Source organism: Peromyscus maniculatus, chromosome X (assembly GCF_049852395.1).
Source record: "Peromyscus maniculatus bairdii isolate BWxNUB_F1_BW_parent chromosome X, HU_Pman_BW_mat_3.1, whole genome shotgun sequence".
Lineage (NCBI taxonomy): Eukaryota > Metazoa > Chordata > Mammalia > Rodentia > Cricetidae > Peromyscus > Peromyscus maniculatus.
Window position 1 is genome coordinate 35794336 of NC_134875.1, and position 22566 is coordinate 35816901.

Sequence of the window (22566 nt, forward strand, 5' to 3'; positions counted from 1 at the left end):
TCTCGCTTTTGAAATACTTTTACCTCTTAAAAAGTTTTTAAACAATACAGATGAATAATTTTAACACACTATTAAAAATTAAAAATAGCCAGGCGGTGGTGGCGCACGCCTTTAATCCCAGCACTTGGGAGGCAGAGGCAGGCGGATCTTTGTGAGTTCGAGGCCAGCCTGGGCTACCAAGTGAGTTCTAGGAAAGGCGCAAAGCTACAAAGAGAAACCCTGTCTCGAAAAACCAAAAAAAAAAAAAAATTAAATATAAATGCCAAAGTGTACAGTGAGCAAATTGTACTAAATTAAAAACAGCACCAGGGGAAGGAGAAGGGAAACCGAAAGGAGTTGATGGATAGAGACACAGTCCCTGAAAAAATGACCAGGCTACTGGTGAGGAGGTCACCCAACAAAGTGTAAATCCTTAACACTGGTGAACTTCACACTAGTGAGTATTTTGGCACACTGTACTCATGTTTCTATAATTTACAGAAATTAAAATATGACAGGAAACTCGTGGTGTTGACTATGTACACTTGTTTCGGCTCAACACTACACGCTAATACTGATCTTGACCCCTACACAAGGCACCCTCCTGTACCCACCACCGAGGGAGAAGACAGCAGTGGCTTAGGGTGGGATGATAGGAAACCATGGCCTGGAAGAACAAAAGGACATCTCAACCTGAGACAACAGGGAGGTTGGGGATAGCTCTTGGTGCCAGACACATACCTGGCAAGCGCATCTGTGTACTGGGTTTCTTTGAACAATTTTTCCATTTCCTCCACCTGCCCCAGTGTGAACTGCAATGTGGTTCGCCGCCGCCTTCGTGAGGAACGGCGCCTCGGAATCTGAATCACAGGCTCGGCTAGGGCCTTGGCTCCTTCTGGTGAGGCTCTGAGGAAGAGGAGTTCGGGTCCCTACTGTTCTCCTCAGAGTCGTTTTGGCCCTCACGGACCTGGAAAACCCCGTTATTTAGGTCAATTACGCAGCAGGCGTCACGTCCACTAGAGTTGCCACCCACCATCGCCAAGGCAGCCTCTAAGGTGGGGACCTGAGCTATTTCCTCACCATTATCATTCTTACTGGCCATGACTAGTAGTGGGCCGAAGCCACAGAGAGAAGTGGGGCCCCAGGAATGCCCACACTCAAGGCCTATTGTTCGGTCAGTCTCTGCTACTGACGGGGCGTCAAGAGAGGGCCCGAGGAATGGGTGACGTCAATGTGTCCTTCTGCGCATGCTCCACACTTCTCCATGTTCCTCACGGTTGACGTCCACACGCTCCTCTCCAGAAGGGCGCCATAGTTTTTTCCCTTCCTGACTGACTGCTCTGGGCTTTCTGAACTCCTGCTGAGGTAGGTGGTATTTGCTTTGGTGCACAAATGGTGGGTGTGGCCCAAAGATGAGGAACTGAGGGAGCCACTGTGAACAGGCTTGTGAAACGTCGTGTGAAATTAAACCTTGTTTCGAGGGCATGCGTGTAGAATGAGTTTTAGCCTGCATCTGCATATATGCGCACGCTGCCTGTTCCTCTTAGGTTGTAGAAATGACACTAAAGGATGAATTGTGTAGCATTGAAAGATAATTGGGGAAGTATGGAAGAAAGGTGGGAACACACACTGACCACAGGACCCTTGCGTGAACATGTAGAAAATTTCTGTGGACCGCACCCTCCACCTACTACTGCTGCTCAGAGAATGGGCTTAGAACTAACTAGACATGATCAGCTTAGTGGCTGCTAGTACAAGAGTCCCTGTTAGTACATTGAATGCTAGGTAGCCATTCTTCTTCAAGCTCAACATCAAGATCTTGGGACTGGGTTTGAATATAATTCTAGTTAATGACACTGTCGAAAACCAAACAAAAGACACCCCCTCCTCTCAAAAGAAAAATGATCTGTTTGAGAAATAATTACCTCAGATTATAATAATTTTATAATCTCTGATAAATTCCACATGTAATATTTGCCTCAGTTCTTATCACTGAGGATGTTGATGCGGTCCTTTCTGTTGGATTGAAGGTAAATACGTAAATATTCAGGCAGTGTTTAAAACAATATTTGGCATGTGACATATGGCATATGGTACCGTTCAGAAAAGTAATAGGTGCCTGAGTTAGACACTTTTGGAAGTGGGGAGGGTCAGTAGCACCCTTCCTGACAGATTCCCAGAAGTAAAGAAAATTTTGCCTTGTTCAGGATTACAAATTGCTCCTGAAAAGATACAAAGAGGAGATACTATTAATTTATTTTAGGATATAAAATAGGTCTACAAAAATTAGACCCCAAAAGGTACAAATTAAGAAAGATTAATTATGGACTCTTAATGACTTTCAAAGATTATTTGGAGACATTTCCCATCTATGAACTGTTGGAGAGGTAAAAAATGATGAATTGAATAATTTGTTCAAAACCTTAGAAGGTGACAAAGATTTAAATAGTTCAAAAGAATTATTTGCTGAAGCTGAGAAAGAATTGGCCTTGGTGGAAAAGAAAGTACAGGAAGTACATGTGGATCATGTGGATCCAAAACTTGATTGCATTTTGGTTATTTTACCCTCTAAGCATTCTCCTACAGGAATTTTAATGCAGAGGGAAGCTATTATATTGGAATGAATATTTCTACCAAATAAACAGAGTAAAAAATTAAAAACTTATGTGGAAAAGATCTCGGACTTGATTTTAAATGGAAAATTGAGACTTTGTCAATTAGCAGGAATAGACCCAGCAGAAATTGTAGTACCTTCAACTAAGAATGACATTGAAAAATTATGGGTAGAAAGTGAACCTTGGCAAAAATCTTGCAGTAAATTTGGGGAGAGATTAGCAGAAAATATCCCAAAATTGATACAATTCAGCTTATAAAGAGAACTGATTAGATTCTGCCTCACATTGTATGGGAAATACCCATATCTAGAGCCTGTACATTTTATACAGATGCAAACAAACAAGAAAAGGCAGGTCACAATTCAGAAAATTTAAGTAAGTGGTTCAAAGTCCTTATAATTCAGTTCAAAAATCAGAATTGTATGCTATTCTGATGGTATTAATGGATTTTTTGGAACCTCTCAACATAGTTACTGACTCTCAGTATGCTGAAAGAGTGGTATTACATATTGAAACTGCCGAATTTATCCCTGATGCTTCAGAATTAACTTCACTATTTATTCAATTACAAGATACAATCAGGAAAAGGAGTCATCCTTTATATATAACTCACATCCGATCTCATACTGGTCTGCCAGGCCCTTTAGCACAAGGCAATGTATTTTTCCATAACCGGGCAACAAGCCAAGGAAATTATAAGGAAATATCCTACTTATTCTTTTTAAAATCAGACTTCACTACCAGCAGGATGTAACTCAGAGAGTACTCAGAAGAATGAAATCTGGCAGATGGATGTGTTTCACTTTGTAGATTTTGGAAAATTAAAATATGTACACCACACTATTGATGCTTATTCAGGATTTCAATGGGCAACTTCTATGAGTTCTGAAAAAGCTGAATCTGTAATCACGCATTTGCTGGAAGTTATGGTCATCATGGGGATATCTGCACAAATTAAAATTAACAATGTTCCAGCATCTGTCTTTGGTACAAGAAAATAGATTTTTGCTTATTACAATATAAAGCATATTACAGCTATACCACATAATCCTACAGGCCAAGCAGTCATAGAAAGATCAAACAGAACTCTAAAGGATATGCTAAATAAACAGAAAGGGGTAACAAAAAAACCAGAAATAGATTGCATAATGCTCTATTAACTTTGAATTTTCTCAATGCTAATGAGAATAGAGCAATAGCTGTGGAGTGACATTGGATAATAGAAAAAACTACTGAGTTAAATCAGCCTATATACTTTAAAGATGTGCTGACCTCAGAATGGGAACCAGGATATGTGTTACATTGGGGTTGAGGTTTTGCTTTTGTTTCTACAGGAGAAGGTAAGCTGTGGATACCATCAAAATTAATAAAGGTTTGATTTAAACAAGAGAGACATCTTAATTAGAAGAGGTGATAATTCATAAACCAGCATGATCATCCAATTAAAATTAACTTATATCACTAACAAATGTTTTTCATTTAATCAGATATAACTTGCCAAAAGGGGACCTCCCCAAAGTTAGGCTTGGAGAAGGGATTTTGTTTTTGTCTTTCAAGAGAATGACAGCTAAGGATTCTGAAGAATATTGGACAAATGAGACATTTCAAGAAAAGGGACAAATCACCCAGAAAAAAATGTCTCAAGAAAAAGAGTAAATTGGCCTATTGTTTTATCACATATAAAATTTCATAAGTCTTCCTTAATATTTGTTTCTACTCTTCTCTCCAGACACTTAACACAACCCTAGGGTTTTCCCTGCTCGTGGAAGTTTGGGGGAGGGTCAGGATTAAAAATTCAGTTCAAATTTTTTAAGGTTCATTTTTCTTTTTCTTTATGTGTATGTATTGCTCACTTGTTTGTATTTGTACATGTGTGTGGGTGTAGACACATAATAAGGCATATGACACCTTTTCAGAAAAAATAATAGGTGCCTGAGTTAACCACCGTCGAAAGTGGGGAAGGATCAGTAACTCTCTTCCTGACAGATTCCCATATGCCTTACAATGTATTTTGTGTGTTTCTAAAAGTTGACTACTTGGGTGTCCAAGGGTTTGTCAGTATAGATAAAGAGACAGAGACCCCGAGTCTGCAGCACGCTAATGCAGGAAGCTGGAGTCTTTATGGTGGATGTGGAGACATGGAAGTCACTTGACATTTGTTGTTTTTTTTCTTTTTTGGATTTTCAAGACAGGGTTTCTCTGTGTAGCTTTGCGCCTTTCCTGGAAAGCACTATGAAATCCAGGCTGGGCTCAAACTCACAGAGACCCACATGACTGTCTCCCGAGTGCTGGGATTAAAGGTGTGCACCACCAACAACAGGCTTGGCACTTGACGTTTGTACTTGGGCCTCAGAGGACAGTTTTTCTCTCGCTGACTGCCACACAATTTCTAGGAGACCTCTGCATTATAACTTCAGAGGGGGAAGAGAACAGAAGGCAAAGAAAGAAGCAGTTAAGAAAAAAGAAAATGGGATGGGCAGTATCAGCTCTATTTAGCTAAATCCCAAAACTTGAGCTCTGTTTATCTTGGGACTCTGAATGAAATGCCTTGTTCAGAGCTTCCTTAACCAGGAAATGGGGATAACACCAATGGCACAGGACAGGGATACCATCAGGGTTCATTGAGTTACTTGCAGAGTTTGACATCCTTTTACTTCAACTTCACAAATCAGTGTACCGGTAACTACAGTTTACTTCCCCTGAATAGCATAATCTCAGCACTAGGACAGTGCTTCCAGAGCCTATGTCAGCATGGATGCCTCTGACTTCTGAATTACTGTAAATAGCCTAAGCAAGCTGCCTATAACAATCCAGTGCATCTCATACTCAGCTCTAAACAGGTTGTCCCATCAAATCACTCCCCTCAGGGCTCAGGGAACCCCAGAGAAGAGGAGGCAGAAAGAGTGTAAGAGCCAGAGGGGATGGGGGACACCAGGAGAACAAGTCCCTCCAAATCAACTGAACAAAGCTCCTGTGAACTCTCAGAAACTGTAGCAGCAAACACAGGGCCTGCATGGGTCTACACCAATCCTCTGAATTCAGTTTAGTGTTTTATGGGACTTCTGCGTGTGTTGACAAAGGGTCTTTGATTCTTGGGGTCAGTCCAGAAGCCCTGGGACTTCCATGTTTTCACCTTGTGATTCCAGAGCTGAGAGAATATTTCTCTAAGTATTCCTAGTCTCTATGTGATTGTGAGTTAAGCACCATGCTCAGTGGCCTGAGCAAGGGCTGTGCTCAGGCCTCATTCCCCACTCCTTGGCTCATTTCATGCTTCAGACACCATGCTCTGAGTCTTGTCATTTGCCTCCCTGCCTGCACTGTGCCCCTTTCCATGCCTTCCTTCACATCTCCCGGGGTGCAGACCTTTCTTCAACTTACTCCTTTACGTTCTCAGCTTCTCCTCTCCCTTCACAAAGGGTCGTGGTCCCTCGGCTTTCCCTTATGCCTCCTGTCTCAAGTAGACAGGGCTGGTACCTCAGACTCATGGAATTTTCCTATCTTTTCACCGTGTAGTATGCTTTTGTTCCCCTGCTATCTACCCTGAGGTCATGCAGGGGAGGAGCCTGACATCCAGTCTCTCCTGAGCTGAGCCCAGACTCTGAACTTAAGACTTCGTGTGTGCCTGGCCCACGTTTAGCAAAGCTCCTGCTCAGTCAGTTGAGCTGTCATGTATAGCCTAGCACTCCCGATGTCTGCTCTGCATCCTCATCCTTGCACACACCCAGCAGATGTCTGGGCACCCTGACCCGACTTAGACAAAGTCTTATCTTTATTCAACCAGAATTACGCCTTCCTACAAAGGATTTATGTGAGTAGATTTCCATCCACTACTCTACCCTCTGCTCTGAAGCTGGGAATTGCCACATTCCCAGGCTGCCATTTATTTATTTTCTTAGATTTATTTATTGAAGTTTATGTATATGACTCTTTTTCCTGCATGTATGTATGTATAAAAGGGGGTATCAGATACCCTGGAAATGGGGTTATGGATAGTTGTGAGCCACCATGTGGGTAATGATATCTGAACCCAGGTCCTCTGCAAGAACACCAAGTGCTCTTAACCACTGAGCCATCTCTCTAGTCCCAACCAGGCTTCATTTTAGTGACAGTGACCTCAGTTTTGGCCCTAAATTCACCGAAGAAGTAACTAAAATTATCTTTCTCCTCCACAGTCGGGGCCACAGACCTGGTAGGTCAGTGTTTAGGCCCAAGAAGAGACTTGACTACAAGTTGTCTTGACTGTGGCACACACCTGAATCTGAGCTTAGCTCCTTTCCCTATACCTCTCTGGAAGCTCCCCTGGAACAGTCTCCCTTTGAAGAGTTCAGTAAATGTTTTTCTTTTGTAGTTGTGAAGCTGTAACATTGACATCCCTGAGCTCCTGGACCTCTCATCTGGGACCCCAGGTATTCATACTTCAGTGTTGAGCCTTCACTCCTGACCTATATACTTGACATCTACTTATGAATCATATTGCAGAAGCATTGCTTCAGGCAGTTTGTATGAAAGCTGGTTAGGATGGACTTAACTCCCGAGGTTTGATTCTACTCTGAGGCTGACTCTAATGATGGTTAGGGTCCTGAGATTCTTTCAAAAGAGTCCTCCTAGGTACAAACACTTTTTTTAGCGTTACTTGTGTGGGCATTATTCCCAGATTCCATGGGCTTGGAAGGTTTTTCTTGGTAACGAATGGGTCTTTCTGCTATATGACATCATATGAAGATCTCATCTGAATGGAACCCTATTCTTGAACCCTTACTCTTTGGCAGAATTTTGATGAAGGTTACGTGAACATTCTTTGCAGAATTTGGGATACAGAAGTCACCTCATTGGATATACCAGGTTCTGTCCTCTGTTTCTCTCCTTCTCTTCTCTCTAGTCATCTTCAATCCCTTTTTCTCTGGCCTTGAACCACTTAATGTGTGCCTTGTAAACCCTTCCCTTCTCCATCTGTTCTACCCTGCCATACTACTTCTTTCCCACATCAGACCCTGAGCTGTCTACAGTCACCTTTGTTTATAACAGTGGTTCTCAACCTGTGGGTTGTGACCTGCTTCGGGTTGCTTATCAGATATCCCGCATGTCAGATATTTCCATTACCACTCATAACAATAGCAAAATTACAGTTAGAAAGTAGCAATGAAATGATTTTATGGTGTGTGGGGGCACCTCAACATGAGGAACTGTGTTAAAGGTTTGAAGCATTAGGAAGGTTGAAAACCACTGGTTTAGAATCTTATAGAAGGCTGCTCCCTCTGAGCCAAGTCAGATGATCTCATTGGCATTGCAGTCACCCTATACCACATTTCTGATAGCAAAATTCCTAAAACACAGCCATTTGGGAAATTCTGAATTCTTGGCCAGCATTTCCTGTATTCATCAAAGTACCCAGCACATGCACTCTCAAGTATCAGGTGACACATGTGTTCTGAGCTGTGGTGTAGCCTGATGCTCTCTGTTGCATGTCCTCTCCACAAGCTTGAGTGTTCTGTGGCCTGGGATCCTGCTGTGAACCTGGCTGGGTGTACCCCTACCCCTGTATCATTCTTCTGCCCCCTCAACAGTCTTGTTTTGTAAATATAAACTGATCTATTGCCCAGGAATAGCAACAAGGTGTCTTATAGCCAAAATGTGTCAGAAACATGTATGTTTAATGAAGATGGTAGGGTTTCTTTTGTGGCCTACTATACTATATGACTATGTAGCTGAAAGTTATGATGCCATATTCATTTCCAAGTATTATGTGCCTTCTCTGGGAGGGTATAATAAGGAGCATGACAGGCTGAAGTGCACATTTTTATTATTGATTCTTTTTACTGCTGTTGTATAGCAGTTTCCTCCTGGATTGAAACATTCAATTCCACAGAAAACCTCCTTAAGAAGGAGTAAACAGGGATTGCAGATTTAACTCAGTGGTAGAGTGCTTGCCTAGCAAGCATAAGGCCGTGGGTTCGGTCCTCAGGTTCGGGCAAGAGGGAAAAAGGAGTAAACAACTCAAAATACCTTCAGGAAATTTCTGAAACTGACTTCATTCAGTGGGCTCCGCCCTCCCCAAGGCTGTATAAATAGTTAAGACTGCTGAGAGTCTTTCTCAGACCAGTGGAGCAGCCTGGAACAGACCAGCAGAAGTGCTCAGAAGGAGCAAAGACCGGTTGAGCTACCGTATGTAAGAGACTAAGACTAAGAGCCACCTGGAAAGACCGCAACCTGTTTCTCTGCCCTCAGGCTCTTTATCGTGTGCTTTGGGTTTTCAGATCTGAAGAGCCATCACTCAAGCTGAGGTAGGCTTTGGTGACAAAGGTGACTTTGAGTCATTTCTGCTTCTGTAAGCAACCCCTCGCCCATATTCCTGTAACTCTGGTAAAATCCATTTGTTCGCCTGGTTGGACACTGGTATAATTGTTACTTCTGTCTGTGGGGGGATCCCTTTCTGTAGTGAGTAAATGTGTGTTGTTTCCCTAGAAAAAGTGTGTTTCGCAACAGCAGCTGAGTGAAAAATGTTCCCAGGAGGCAAAAGGAATAGGTGAAGCAGCTAAAGGAGGCTAATATAACTGAGGATTAGACACAGTCATGGAGGGTCCTAAGACACAAAGCTCAGGCTTTGGAACTGGGCACCCACGTGCCTCCTTACACTGCTGATCATCACCTTGCTTCACAGCAGCCTGCCTTTTCCATTCCTTTTACCCTCATTCTTACTTCTTTTCCTTCTCTCTTCCTCCTTGAAGGTTAGAATCAAAGGACTTCCTAGCAGTGAGTGGAAAGGGAAGGTGACAGTGTCCTGTCCTGCTGATGCTCACATGATGGAAATATCAGGTGTTTTTTATGTTCAGCATTACCATGAAGACCTCAGCTTCTAGCATTAGCAGGTGGCAGTCTCAGAGGCTCTGCTTCTTATTCTGTACTACACAAACCTGCTAACAACCAAAGAACTACTCTTTATAAGAACACACAATACACTAAAAGGGTTGTAATACAACTTCAGAAAAGACAGTATTCTCTTCAGAAGGGATATTATACTCTTCCTCCTGATAGGATGCTTAGGAGGAATTTGATGAGATTTACTTGAGTTAGGAGTTCTCGGGGGGGGGGGGATACTGTTATGATTTATGAGCCCTTTTAGTGTATGTAGGATTCAAAGTCCAGTAAGATGAATATCGAAAGGCATTCTAAATTTGTTTGATAATTTTGAGCAGGCATACTTTTATGGGACTTTGCCTGGATGACACCCCTTGTACATAAAAATGAACCTTTGTGCGGGGCAGGCAGGTCTTCTGTGATGTTTCAGTGGGTTAAGGCTTTTGCTGCCAAGCCTGATGACCTGAGCCTGATCCCTGGGATGCACATGTAGAAAGAGAGAATGGATTCTCCCAAGTAGTCCTCTCACATCCTAATGTGTGTTATGGCTTGTACTCCATGGTACTTACTGGTCCACATACACTTAACAAATAAATTCAGCAATTAAAAGGATTCCAAATCTACTCAGCTACCAACTCTATGGGTATTTGACAAGGCTTTTGCATTTAAGGACATTGATTTTCACATTTTCAAGTCAAACTATTTGCACTACAACTTTCTTAGCAATCATACTCGTTGCCCTAATGTCACAAAGCTCTGGGATTCTACAACTGAAATGAAGAAAGAAAAAGTTTGCATTTGTGTGAGGGGGCTGGAAGATGGCTAAATGGTCAAGAACATTTGTTGTTCTTTCAGAGGACCAGAGTCCAGTTCCCAGCATCCACCTCAGGTCCTCACAACCACCTATCTGTAAGTTGAGCTTTAGGGCCTCCAGTGCTCCTTGTAGGCACCCACAAGCATGTGCACACAAACAAATAATCATCTTTTAAAAAAGGAATTATGTTTTTAAGTTTCTTAATCTGTAACTTTAGTAAATTCAGTATTAATTTTTAAAAGTAATATTGAACCCTAGTTTTTCTTTTTTATTAATTAATTAATTAGTTATTTTCCCAGCCCAATCACATTTCCTCTCCCTTCCTCCTCTCCTCCCAGACCTTCCCACTGACCTTCCCTCTTCCCTCCATCCACTCCTCCTCTTTTCTCTTCAGAAAAGGGCAGGCCTCCCTTATGTATCCACCAGCCATGGTTTATCAAGTTGCAGTGAGACGAGGCACCTCCTCTCCTGTTAAGGCTGGACAAGGCAATCTAGTAGGAGGAAAGGGTCCCGAAAGCATGTCACAGAGTCAGAGACAGCCCCTGCTTCCACTGGTAGAAGCCCCACAAGAAGATCAAGCTATACATCTGTAAAGTATGTGTAGAGGACCTAGTTCATTCCCATGTAAGCTCTCTGCCTGGCGATTCAGTCTCTATGAGAACCTATGAGCCCAGATTAGTTGATTCTGTGGGTTTTCTTGTGTTTTCCTTGGCACCTCTGGCTCCATAAACCTTCCTCTACCTCTTCCACAGGATTCCCCGAGGTCCACCTAATGTTTGCATCTGTTTCTATCAGTTGCTGGGTGAAGGATTACATTTTCTTAATGAGATCCTCTTGATATTTTCCAACATCTCCGTACACTGAAAACACTTCTTTGAGACTATTAACTCCTTGAAAAGAACTGGGCCTGACGTTTTTTCATTTTCATTTCCTTAATGCACATATGGTGTTTAATCAACCCAGGTATTGTTACAATGCATGCTCAACCTTAAGTGGTTTATTGACACTACAAAAAGGGCAGTTAACCGTGCAGTGTCAGCATTTGCAGACACAAGAAGCACTGGACAGGACATACAACTGTGATGGAGATTCCTCATCAACAATCTGGAGTATGTGAATTTTTTTTCACTGATGACATCAATCTTTTTGCAGTGTCTAGTCCACCAGAATGCTGCACATACCTGGCTCCATAAACATGCCATTGCTGCTGATGGAGGACAGTGATTGGCTGTGTTTTCAGTGTTCATACAGAAATTTGGAACAAACACAAACTGAGATAACCATGAGCACTTAATTCCTAGTTCCAGCAATGTGCACAGTGAGATATAGAGGCTAGAAGTTCTCTAGAGGTTCACTCAGGGGCCATGTGCTCAATGTAAATTCTTGTCCTTGTCCTTGCTTGTGCACTTGCAACAGCTTGCTTAATCCTAAAGTCCCTTCTTCTCGAGGTTTTGATGGGCTTGGTTGGATTCCAAGTTGGGTACATTCTGCTAATGCTCCCAAGAGCCACTCCCATTGACCACATATCTCCTGTAGGGATTGTGGGATAGAAAGGGCAGATATGAATCTTGCAAAAACCCCAGGCACTGCAATACCATTCAATCCACAGAACATTTGTAGAGGTGACACTACTTACTCCCTTTTAGGTCCACCATGGCTTTTCAGTTCCAACATGTAGACCCCAATTTCTACAAGCTGGTTGAAAATGAGATCGAGGTGATCCTTGAGGCTGAACAAGAGGCTGCTCCAGCAGCAGAAAATGGCAACTTTGAAGGTCCTCTAAATGGTCCGGAAAAACTAAAGAACCAGGGCATTCCAGACCATAAGGATGATGTGATCCATGACATTGGTGATGACATCAAAGATGAGAGCCATGGGAGCCACCAAGGGTCTGGACACCCACAGTTGGAGAAGCAGGAGGACTTGGCTGCTGCCAGGGTTCCACAGTTCCGCCGCACAAGGCCACGGATCCAGTTGGGTCTCACACCCAGGCAGCTGAGTGAACTGGAAGAAGTTTTTGAACAAACTAAGTACCCTGATGAGACTACAAGGTATGTGGCTTGTTTCAGTAGCCAATCCCACCTCCCATCTTTCAGCTTCTCATTTGGAGGTGTGTTCTCTACACTGTGGCCCCTATCTGCTTTGAGCCAGAGGGAACGGAGGTTTTTGCCTGGTTCATTGATGGGTATGGGAAGGATGTTTTGTGATGTTCAGAGTCAATATTTCCATGCAATGTTGATATGGATTGATTCTAAAAACTGATTGGTGCCTCTCAATTCCTCATCCAGTTTTCTTTTTGTTTATATTTCTTTTCCTCCTCTTCTTCTTTATGCTCCCCCCCCCCACTTTTGTAATGGGAATTGAACTCAAGACCTGGTGGTTTCTACGCCATCCCACTACTGCTCTATCATATCCCCCATGTGTTAATTAATTATTTTATTAATTAATTTATTTATTGTAGTAAAGTAGAGATAAATAAAAAGCCACTTTTATAATTTAGAGATCACCAACTTTACATATTTTTGTGTTAGTATGTGACCCATCTCCAGAAGTCTCTTCATCTTGCCAAGCTGAAATGCTGTATTCTTCTAACAGCTCCACTTTTCCATCTTATTTCCACAGGAGGGCCCTTGCAAAGCGCTTGTTCCTGGGAGAATCTAGAGTGCGGGTCAGTACATTTCAAAAGTCTTTGTGCAGGGCACCCTGCTTCAGGCTGTGGTCGATTTTCTTGTAGCCATTATGAAAAGTGATCATGGGTGGGAGGTGTCCTTGTCTGTTTTATAATGGCAACCAAGCTTTGAGTCTTGCAGTTTTCCACAGGTAAAAAGGAAATGAACACCCAGCAGCTTATGGTCCTTTCCCATTGCTGGAGGCAACATGATTTCTTAATTGAAAAAAAAAACTGAAAAGGCAGACTACTTATAATCAGTGTGTGGACATCAGATATATAGACAGCATTGAATATTACAATTCCATGCATATAGGACGACATAAATGTTTACTGGTATGTCTGCAGTGATTAATACTGAAGTCCTGACACCCTGGTCTTTTCAGGGCACTTACATCTAGTATCATAGTAGGGCTCTAAATGACCTTGGGGACCTCTAATTGTAGCAAGGAGCAGGGATAAAAAGGGGTTCAGTTGCAACAAATATACATTTACTTAAAAGCATGAGTTAATTGAGACAAGGGAGAAATTCTTTCAAGAAACACAGGTTTTCAATAACTCACCTGTGTTTAGTTTAGCAAAGAGTCATGTGGGAAGACACTTTAAAAGTCCACGTGGCTGGCCCTGCACCTTTGTAAGTTTGTGGAAAGGTGAGGTAGACAACAGCAAGGCTGAATTTTCATGTTTCCCAGTGCTTTGTTTAGGTTATGTCCTTTAAAGTAAAAGTCTCATTATTGTTTGTATCCACCAGCCATAGTCTCATTAGTGTTTGGAGAGGTCTAGGGATGACAGCTTTGGAAATTTGTGTTAAATTTAAACAAAAATGAAAGCCAGGAGGTAGTGGCACAGGCCTTTAATCACAGCATTTGGGAGACAGAGCCAGGTGGATCTCTGTGAGTTCAAGGCCAGCCTGGTCTACAGAGTGAGATCCAGGACAGGCACCAAAACTACACAGAGAAACCCTGTCTCGAAAAAACAAACAAACAAAAATTAAACAAGAGTCGGACTGAATTAATTTCAGTTAATCTAATAAGGAGGACATGATCTGGGGAAAATAGCGAAGTCAAAATGCAGGTTGGGACTGAGGAGAGAGCTCAGTGGATAACGCACTTCCCACATGAGTTGGCTCCTCAGCACCCACATAAAAGCTTAGCAGGTATGTTAGCTCACCTGTATCATAAGCTAGGGCTCAGGAGACAGAGACTGTGGGTCCTGAGGGTGATTGAGATTAGCTTAGTTGCTGAGCTTAGGTTCAGGGACAGACCCTGCCTCCATAAATCATGTGGGGAATAAGCTAGGAAGATGCTTGTCTCTGACCTCAGTCTTCTGCAATCACAAGTGTGCATGTGCACATGGACACACATGCACATCACACACCATCCACATAAAAATAAAGGCTGCCAAGCCACAGACAAGTAAGTCTTCTGTTAAAAATCTTGAAAACAGGAAAGGTTCCTTTTCCTTTAAAGGAGACTGTGTTGAAGATATAGGTTTTTTGAAAAATTGGAATGGCTAGAGCTCACTTGAAGGTAGAATTGTAGCTATCTTATTTTCAAATGAATTTCGTTTCTTCAGACAGTAAAGACTAATGAGATAAAAAAGCTGAGGTCATGAGCCCCAAGAAACTGAATACTCCATGCCAAATCAGAAAGGACAAAGGCAGCACAGAGTGCTGTTAATGCTAACTTCAGCATGCATCATGGCAGTCGTGACTTAAGCATGCTGCCCTGCCTGCAGTAGGTTGTGGACAACAGCAGTCCCAAATAGCAGGCCCCGGAGTGCATGCATCCCAACACCACGAGAGATATGCTACAGCAGGACCAGGCTCAGGTGGGAGAAGTTGGAAGAAAGAAGAGGGGTTTTCCCATAGATGGAGAGGAAGAGTGAGAGGAAAAGAAAAGCTGAAGGTGTGAGGGATTTTTCCCTCTCGGAGCTGACAGGCCACTGCACTGCAGCTTTAGGTATAAATATACTGCACTTCTAGAGGTTGATGCACTGCAGCTCTAGAGAGGCTGGTGTACTGCAGCTCTAGGGTATAAATGCACTGCAGCTCTAGAGGTTGATGCACTGCAGCTCCAGAGAGGCTGATGCACTGCAGCTGTAAAGAGACTGATGCACTGCAGCTCAAGAGGTTGATGCACTGCAGCTCCAGACAGGCTGATGGACTGGAACTCTAGAGAGGTTGATGCACTGGAGCTCTAGACAGGGTGATGCACTGTAGCTCTAGAGACTGGTGCACTGCAGCTACAGAGAGAAGGTGGACACAAGACACAGGAGAAAACACCCATGGTCTCCTGTTTGCACACTCTTCTGTGTGGCTTTTCCAAAGCCTCACTTCTGATTTCCCCGTTCCTCTTACAGACGTAATAGACAGGATTTAGGAATCAACAGGGGGAACTCTGATTTAATGTGAGACACATGAGTCAGCCACTGGGGCTTTATTTGAGTTCATGGAGGCATCAGGATGGTACTAGGGCTTCTGGTCCTTTGGTTGGTCTTCATTAGACTATACATCCACATAATAGGCAGGGAGATAAAGTACATGGAGACACAAATGTGCAGTTTGAGAACTTCCCAATACAATGGACTCTCATTCACTAGGATCCTGAGAGGATGGTGACATCTAACAGGTAACTGTGACTGTGACCATAGCTAGCTAATGTATTGAGGAGGAGGAGGAGGAGGAGGAGGAGGCAGTTCTGTTAAATGTTCTCCACTCTGTGGCAGATCACCTTCCTGAGTGGAGGTTCAACCTTAAGGCTCTTCCTTTAGGCTTTGGATGTCCCGGTAAGATAATAGGGTCCAGGATGCACTTCATGTCGGGCAGGAATTAGGGCATCAATATCCTCACACTGCAACTCTCATTGAGAAGATTGCCTTTGTCCTGAGCCCAGAAAACATAAGAGGGCAAGACGTCTATAAGTGACAGCAGCCTCGACCATCACCTGAACCACATGGAAGCAGGGGAGTGCCAAGATACCTGAATGATTTGTCTGAATTGGACTTGTTTCTCTAACCCTATAAGTGACAATATCCCAGCTCTGTGCAGGCCTCCCTTGGAGTAGTGTTAGCTGTTCCAAGGCAATTTGAGAGGGAATTTTGTTTGTTTGAGCTGGGGATAGGATGTGGTTCCTTGTTATCACCCCACCCCCTTAAGGTCCTAGAGCAATAAGAAGTCATCAAGCCATGAATGGTGAGCTGAAAGCATGGGGGTTAAAATGTTAATAGGGAAGAATTGCGAGATAAAAATATATGCCAGAGGAGATCCAGAAACACAGAAGGCTGCTTGTGAGAGACCAGGGTAGAAGAAGAAGAAGCTGGAGGGAGAAAGAGGAGAGGAGGAAGAGGAAGAGGAGCAGGAAGAAGAGGAGGAGAAGGAGGAGATTGGGAATGAAAGAGATTGTTTTCTGAAAGTTGAAAGAAAGTAGGAAGTGGATATCCCACTATTGTAAGTGATAAATCTCACAGTATCCTTTGTCCTTTCTTAGACTGGCCACTTGTGAGGAGGCACCACTGGGAGTTAGGATTAACTTTGTGTAAGACACCACAAGTCTTGAAGTCAGGCTGCAAACAGAGAGTGAATGATGAAGTGTGTTGATTTCAGTTTTATTTTTGACCTTTTTGTCCAGAAAATAGATTTTTGTTTCCTTAGAGTGATCCACGACCTCTGGATCTTCCAATCTTTCTGCTTTGGCTTGGGTATAGATCCCTGAGCCTTGAAGGGAGGAGTTTGATGAAGACCTCCCATTTAGAATTGACTTTGGTAACAGCTTTGGAACAGTCTTTATTCCAGCTGGCTAGGACCACACTCAGGTATCTGGCACCTGGATGGGGCCCCAAGTGCTCAGAACACAGGGATTTTAATGTCAGAAACCTTGTCCTAGAATCTCCAGCTTCAGAGGGCCTTTGTAAGCACTTTGAAGCAAGCTGTTTAACGAAAGCTAAAATAAGCAGTTAGCTGGAGTGGGGGTTTTGTACAAACAGGCAGTTTAACCAAAACTAAGTTAGCTAGAACATTCCTGATCTTTGGTCCCTAGAATAGAGTTGAGTAATTTTCCATGGGATACTTCATCATAGAAATCAAATTCTATTTGTACCTGAAATGGCCTCAACAAGAATACAAGCTGGAGGAACCACTGCACTGTCTCGCCCTGTCACATTGCCCACTGGATCAAAGGCATGAGTCAAATCATTGACTCATCCTGTTCTAGGAGGGCATAGATGGTTCTAGGGACCAGTAGCTTAAATGAGTTTATTCTCTGTCTGACGCAGTTGGCCATGCAGCCGAGCATGCAGGGTTCCACCTTTAGCCCAATAAAGACAAGAATTGATGGTTCAGCTAATGGTGACAGTAAAGTGGCCAGCCATAGGGACCAGGTCATCAGAGACTGATACTAATTTCCTGATCTATGTCTTCTTTCCATCCATTGAGCTTTTCTCTCTCACTCCTCTATTGCTTTCTCTCACACTCTTTCTCTTTCTCCCAACTATTCTTTTTCTCCTCTCTAACTCTCTCCATCATCTTTTACTTGTGATCCCTCATTACTTCGTTCCTTTACTTATTTTAAAAAGTACAGGCCCATGTATGTACTCCAGGGCACTGGCATCCAGTTCCCACAACCTCATCATCACCCTCCTCTCCTACCTTAGAACAACAGGGTGCAGAATTTCCAGGAAGCCTGGTGAAAGCCAGACTTGGTTCAGACATTGGCCCAAAGCTCCCATAAGCCTCCTTTCCTGTGCATAGGAGATACGAGGCCTCTGTGGAAAGATGCAGAGCCATCCACTGTCACCTAGCAAGGGCCCTGCCTCCTGCAGCTCTTTTATTGATAAATTTTGACAAAGCCATACAAAAAAAAAAGAAATTGAAAATATATTCAGCTTTCTGTTCCTTCAGCTTAGGTCATAAATCTTGGGATCATCCCCAACAATCAAATTTGAGGTAGCTATGGCAGCATCAGCTATTCCTACCCATACCTAATGGGGACCAGAATTGGGACACATTTGACCTCTGTTAACATTGAATCAAGGTCATTATAACATCTCCCTTCTTCTCCATTATAGGCATGTATCGAGAGGATAACATAGGCCAGTATACATCCAGTGGGGGTGTGACTTTCCAGTGAGACAGAGGAGGTACATTTAGTCTAACCATCAGCACAAGCCAGATAATTTAAAGGCATGATGCAGGTACCTTATCCTTGGGAGAGAAGGTATAAAACTGTAAACCCTGAAGGCCTTTTTCTGTCCACTCTTCTCCATAACCTGATAATGACCCCCGGTCCCTTTCCTAGACCCATATTGTTTCATTCATAGAAAGGACATAAGAGAGCAAAGGTACACCCTAAAACTAGAGTTTCTCATTCCTGCTTGTTCTGAATTCCTACATCCAGGTTTGGGGTTGGTAAGGATTTTGTGATGGTATCATGGGTTAGTAAACTCTGGTCAGTCTTATCTATAAGGTGTCAAAGGTCCAAGTGATGGTCCATCTGTCATCCCTTAGTGGCCTTTTTTTCAAGGGATGACACTAGCTGCTTTGACAACAGTTGGGGTGGTGAGGATGAGTGGGTAGGGTCCCTTCCAGAGAGATCTCACGGGCCAAGCAGGGACTCTCTTTATCTAAACCAAGTCTCCTGGGTGGTTGGCTCAGAGATGGGAGATGACAGGATGCTCTAATGGTCAGATCAATGGCCTGGCAAGCTTCTTGCTAAGCCTACAAGGGCTTGAGAAGGGAGTGATTAGACATCTCTGCCTGAGGAAGCTCTTTGAGTTTGGGGAGGATGGAAGGTGGTTGCCTACACTTAATTTTGAAAAGAGAAAGCCCTCTTGGTAAGGAGTACATCGGACTCAGAGCAGGATAAGGAGGAGATTGGCTCAATTTTTCACCAGTTTTTCAGGACCTATTTGGTCAAAAGTCTCCTTTAGAGTTCTAGTCATTATTTTTACTGACCTGAACTCTGTGTTATATATATTCATAATGTAACTTCCAATTAATACTTAATTCCTTTCTCAGATTTTGAGACATTTTGGCTGTGAAGGCTGGGTCATCGCTAGACCCCAAAGCTAGGGGCAGTCCAAACCTGGGAATTATTTCCTGAAGAAGTTTCCTAGTAATTAGTGGAGCAGAATCTGTTTGGGTGGGGTATGCCTCCATGCATCCTTGGAAGGTGTCTACAAATTTTTATAGCCAAAAATCGTAGGCTAAATTTCAGTAAAGTCCAACCCCCAATGTTCTCTAGGCCCACTTCCTCAAGCCCAGATCGCTTTGGAGTTTACCTGAGCACAGGTGGCACATCAAAACATGGTATTTGAGACTTCTTGGCTTAGACTCTGTACCTCTGGGCTTGAAGGACCTCCAAAATGGCCTTCTGTTAGCTGTCCACATCCCTCATCAGTGGTCAGAGCTATAAGGAGGCCATCTACCCACTGGAGCAGAAGGATTTATGGATATTTTCCCCCCTTAAACTCCAATAGATCTGCACTCAGGGCCCCATCAAATGATGCTGGTGAAATCCTGAACCCCTTTTCCTGGTCTGTTTCTCCCATTTTCTCTCTTGTCTGTTCCCCAAGGGCAGTCATCACCTCATGGGAAAGTTTCTTTCCTTCTTTGTCTTTGGCTTCAATGTCAGCGACTGTAAACTTTCTGAGTGATTTCCTTAAGTTGAAACCTATTAACCTTGAGCCACCACTCCCCACACATGGGACAGGGAAATTACTTCTGAAGGGGTCAGTATTGTTTCCAGACCCCCAAGACCAACTTCTCAGCACAAAGGAGATTTATTTGCCCCAGAGACACAAAGGGCAGGGAATAAGAGACAAAGACAGGAGATAGAGGATGAGGGAGAAGGGGAAGGAAACAAGGGAGAGGGGGATATTTGTGGGGGATGATGACAAAAGATTGTCTCTGGATAGAGATGAGACAGACATGGGCCATAGGAAAACGGCAGTTTACAAAGGTAAAAGGGGAAACTTCCCTTTAGGATAAGGTGTTTAATTTTGATTGGACATGTTAATTAGGGAAGCCACAAGAGGATTTTGATTGCTGGACTTCAACACTTTGATACAAAACTTGGTAGTGAGCGTCAGGAGAAGGAAGTGGACAAATAAGGGAATAGACCTTGGTGGCTAGCTTTAGGAATGTAAGCTAACAGTTTTTAGCAAGGCATAGGGAATGGGGAGATGGATAAGACCTGCCAGAGCCATGTTTGCCATGCTTAAGCAGGCTAGAGTCCCTTTAATTTTCTCCTTCCTCTGAGCAACCAGCACCTGGCTCTGGGAATTATTCCCATCTCCCAACTGAGGGAACAGCCAGAAGTTTGGGGTTTCTCTGAGTTACTCGGTTAGGCCCAAAGGATTCTGGTTTCCAAGGAGAAGACACAGGTCTTAAGCCAAGGGTAGGGGTCTTGCACCAGAGGAAGCCATTGGTTATTACATGGGAACTGGTGATTACAGATGAGGCTTGGAAGCACCCAGGTAGTCATAGCAGTAGTGGAGCCAGCTGCCACAAGGCACAGCCACAACTGCTGCCAGAAACAGGGGCACCAAGGTGCTGCCTGGCATTGCCCATGAGCTTGCAGGAAATTGTGCACTGCTTAGGGGCAGCTCTAGCTGTGGTCTTAGATTACTTATTCTTCCTTTCATTTTTGATCTGTTTCTTCAGCCAACAGAACTGACAGAAATTTTCAGGGAGACACAGTCATACTGAGAGACACATACAAAAGACAAATGGCAAATAGGGGTGGCCACCACACGTTCATACACCTGCAGACCAGCAATCCAGTGACATCTCACAGATCCTAGACACAGGATCGATAGTCAAGTGTGACCTCTCCTCTTGTGTCCTAACCAGATGTTACCCCTTACAGAGTAAACTTACCTCTGGAGGTGTTCAGACCGGATGACTTTTGTTTTACCTTTTTTGTTTGTTTCTCTTTTGGGTGGTGACCAATACTGGGTGCCTCCTGAGTGCTCAGCAGCAATGGCAAAGAGATGATTTTCTTGGGATCCTGGACCGTCGCAGGCTGAGCACATCCCCTAAGATTCCTCTCCAGCTGGTGCACTCTTCACTGTTCCTGGGGATCCCAAGAGCCTAAGTGTCTGCATCCAATCTCTGGGATCTCAGAGAGACCTTCAAAATTTTACCCATAGCCCACCAAATTTGGCCACTCAAACAATTTATAGCCAATTAAAAGTATTTATTCCAGCTGGATGGGATCACATCCACGCTATTCAGGGACCTAGGTGTAGCCTGGAGAGTACAGAGCATGGTGTTTTAAAGACAGAAAATGTCCTGGCATCACACTCAGCAGCATCAGGGGGGCTTTGCAGAGAAAGTACTTTGAAATAAGCAGTTTTAGTAGAAGCCAAATTAAGTGGTTAGCTGGAGAGAGTGTTCTGTACAAGCAGGTAGTTTAACAGAAGCTGAGATTATGTAGCTAGGACATATTGACCTCTGGTCCTCAGAATAATAGATTTGGATAATTTTTCAAGATTTTTCTAACAAGGAGATCAAATTCCTGGTAAATCTGAAATGGCCTTAGCAAGAATACAAAATGGAGGAAGCTTTTTGTTGTCTTGCCCTGGCACAAAGTCTCTCACTTTCAGACAAAAGACCTGCAAGTGTTCAAACCAGACAAAATTCTAGCACTGAGAAGGGGAAGTGGACAAAAAGTTCCACCCCTCACCAAGAAGCTCCTTGCAGGTGATACCTGATTGAAGAGGGAACATGAGTTTTCTGCATAGAGTGTCACTGGGTATAGCAACCATACTCTGGGGCAGGCCCCATACCCAGGAATAGTTCTGGTTGCCTCCATGTTTTCTGCAGGATTTCTTCTTCTTTTGTTTGGTTTTTCTGTCATCTTTTAGTTTGTTTTGATTTTTTGTCATTATCTTATTTTTGGAGAGAGAGAGAGAGAGAGAGAGAGAGAGAGAGAGAGAGAGAGAGAGAGAGAGAATGAAGGAAGTTGGGTGGGTGAGAGAGAGAATGAAGTTGGGTGGGTTAGGAGGTATGGAGAATGTGAGACATGTTCAGGAGGGGAAACGATCAAATATATCCTATAAAATAATTTTAAAGAAAAAACCCATATGTATGAGATTGTTCTGGTAAGTCTAAAGCCTCACTGCTATGTACAGTTACACAGAGTTTTTTCCAGTTGTGATATTGACTCTTGAATATACTAAAGCTATCTCTTTCACCATGTTATTGCAGAAGTGGTTTAAGAGAAGAAGAGCCAAGTACAGGAAAACTCAGCAGTCTCAAATGCTGAAGTGTGAATCTGCTGACAGGCAGAACACCTTGCAGTAAAGCTTTTGGAGGAATCCTGAAGCATCATCTTGTCCCGGCACTCAATGAAGATATTCTGGTGTCACTGACGAGTGCTCATAATGGCTGTGAAACCTTATTCTTTCATCAACAAAGAGATGTGTATTCAATATATTTCATGTCTTTTTTGGGGTAGCATTAAGTTGTGGGTGTCAATTATTGAGAAAATATCATGTTTGAAGGACAAAGAGAGGTGACAAACCCTGAGTCATCTTTATTACTCCACAAATCACAAGTTTCTCAGGAGCCACAGAGATCCTCACTCAGGCACATAGTCTTCTCTGTTGTCACATTGTGCTATCCTCACCTTAAT

The 22566-nt window shown here is 43.3% G+C and overlaps 1 protein-coding gene across 1 annotated transcript; it reads left to right on the forward strand.

Annotated features, from left to right (window-relative positions):
* Positions 1 to 8675: 8675 nt before the first annotated feature.
* LOC102906415 (uncharacterized) lies at positions 8676 to 22365 on the forward strand. The gene is made up of 4 exons (XM_042269445.2): positions 8676 to 8875; positions 11910 to 12314; positions 12886 to 12931; positions 22140 to 22365. The coding sequence occupies exons 2-4, from the start codon at positions 11917 to 11919 to the stop codon at positions 22233 to 22235; spliced, it is 540 nt and encodes a 179-aa protein (XP_042125379.2). The 5' UTR covers positions 8676 to 8875; positions 11910 to 11916; the 3' UTR covers positions 22236 to 22365.
* Positions 22366 to 22566: the final 201 nt, after the last annotated feature.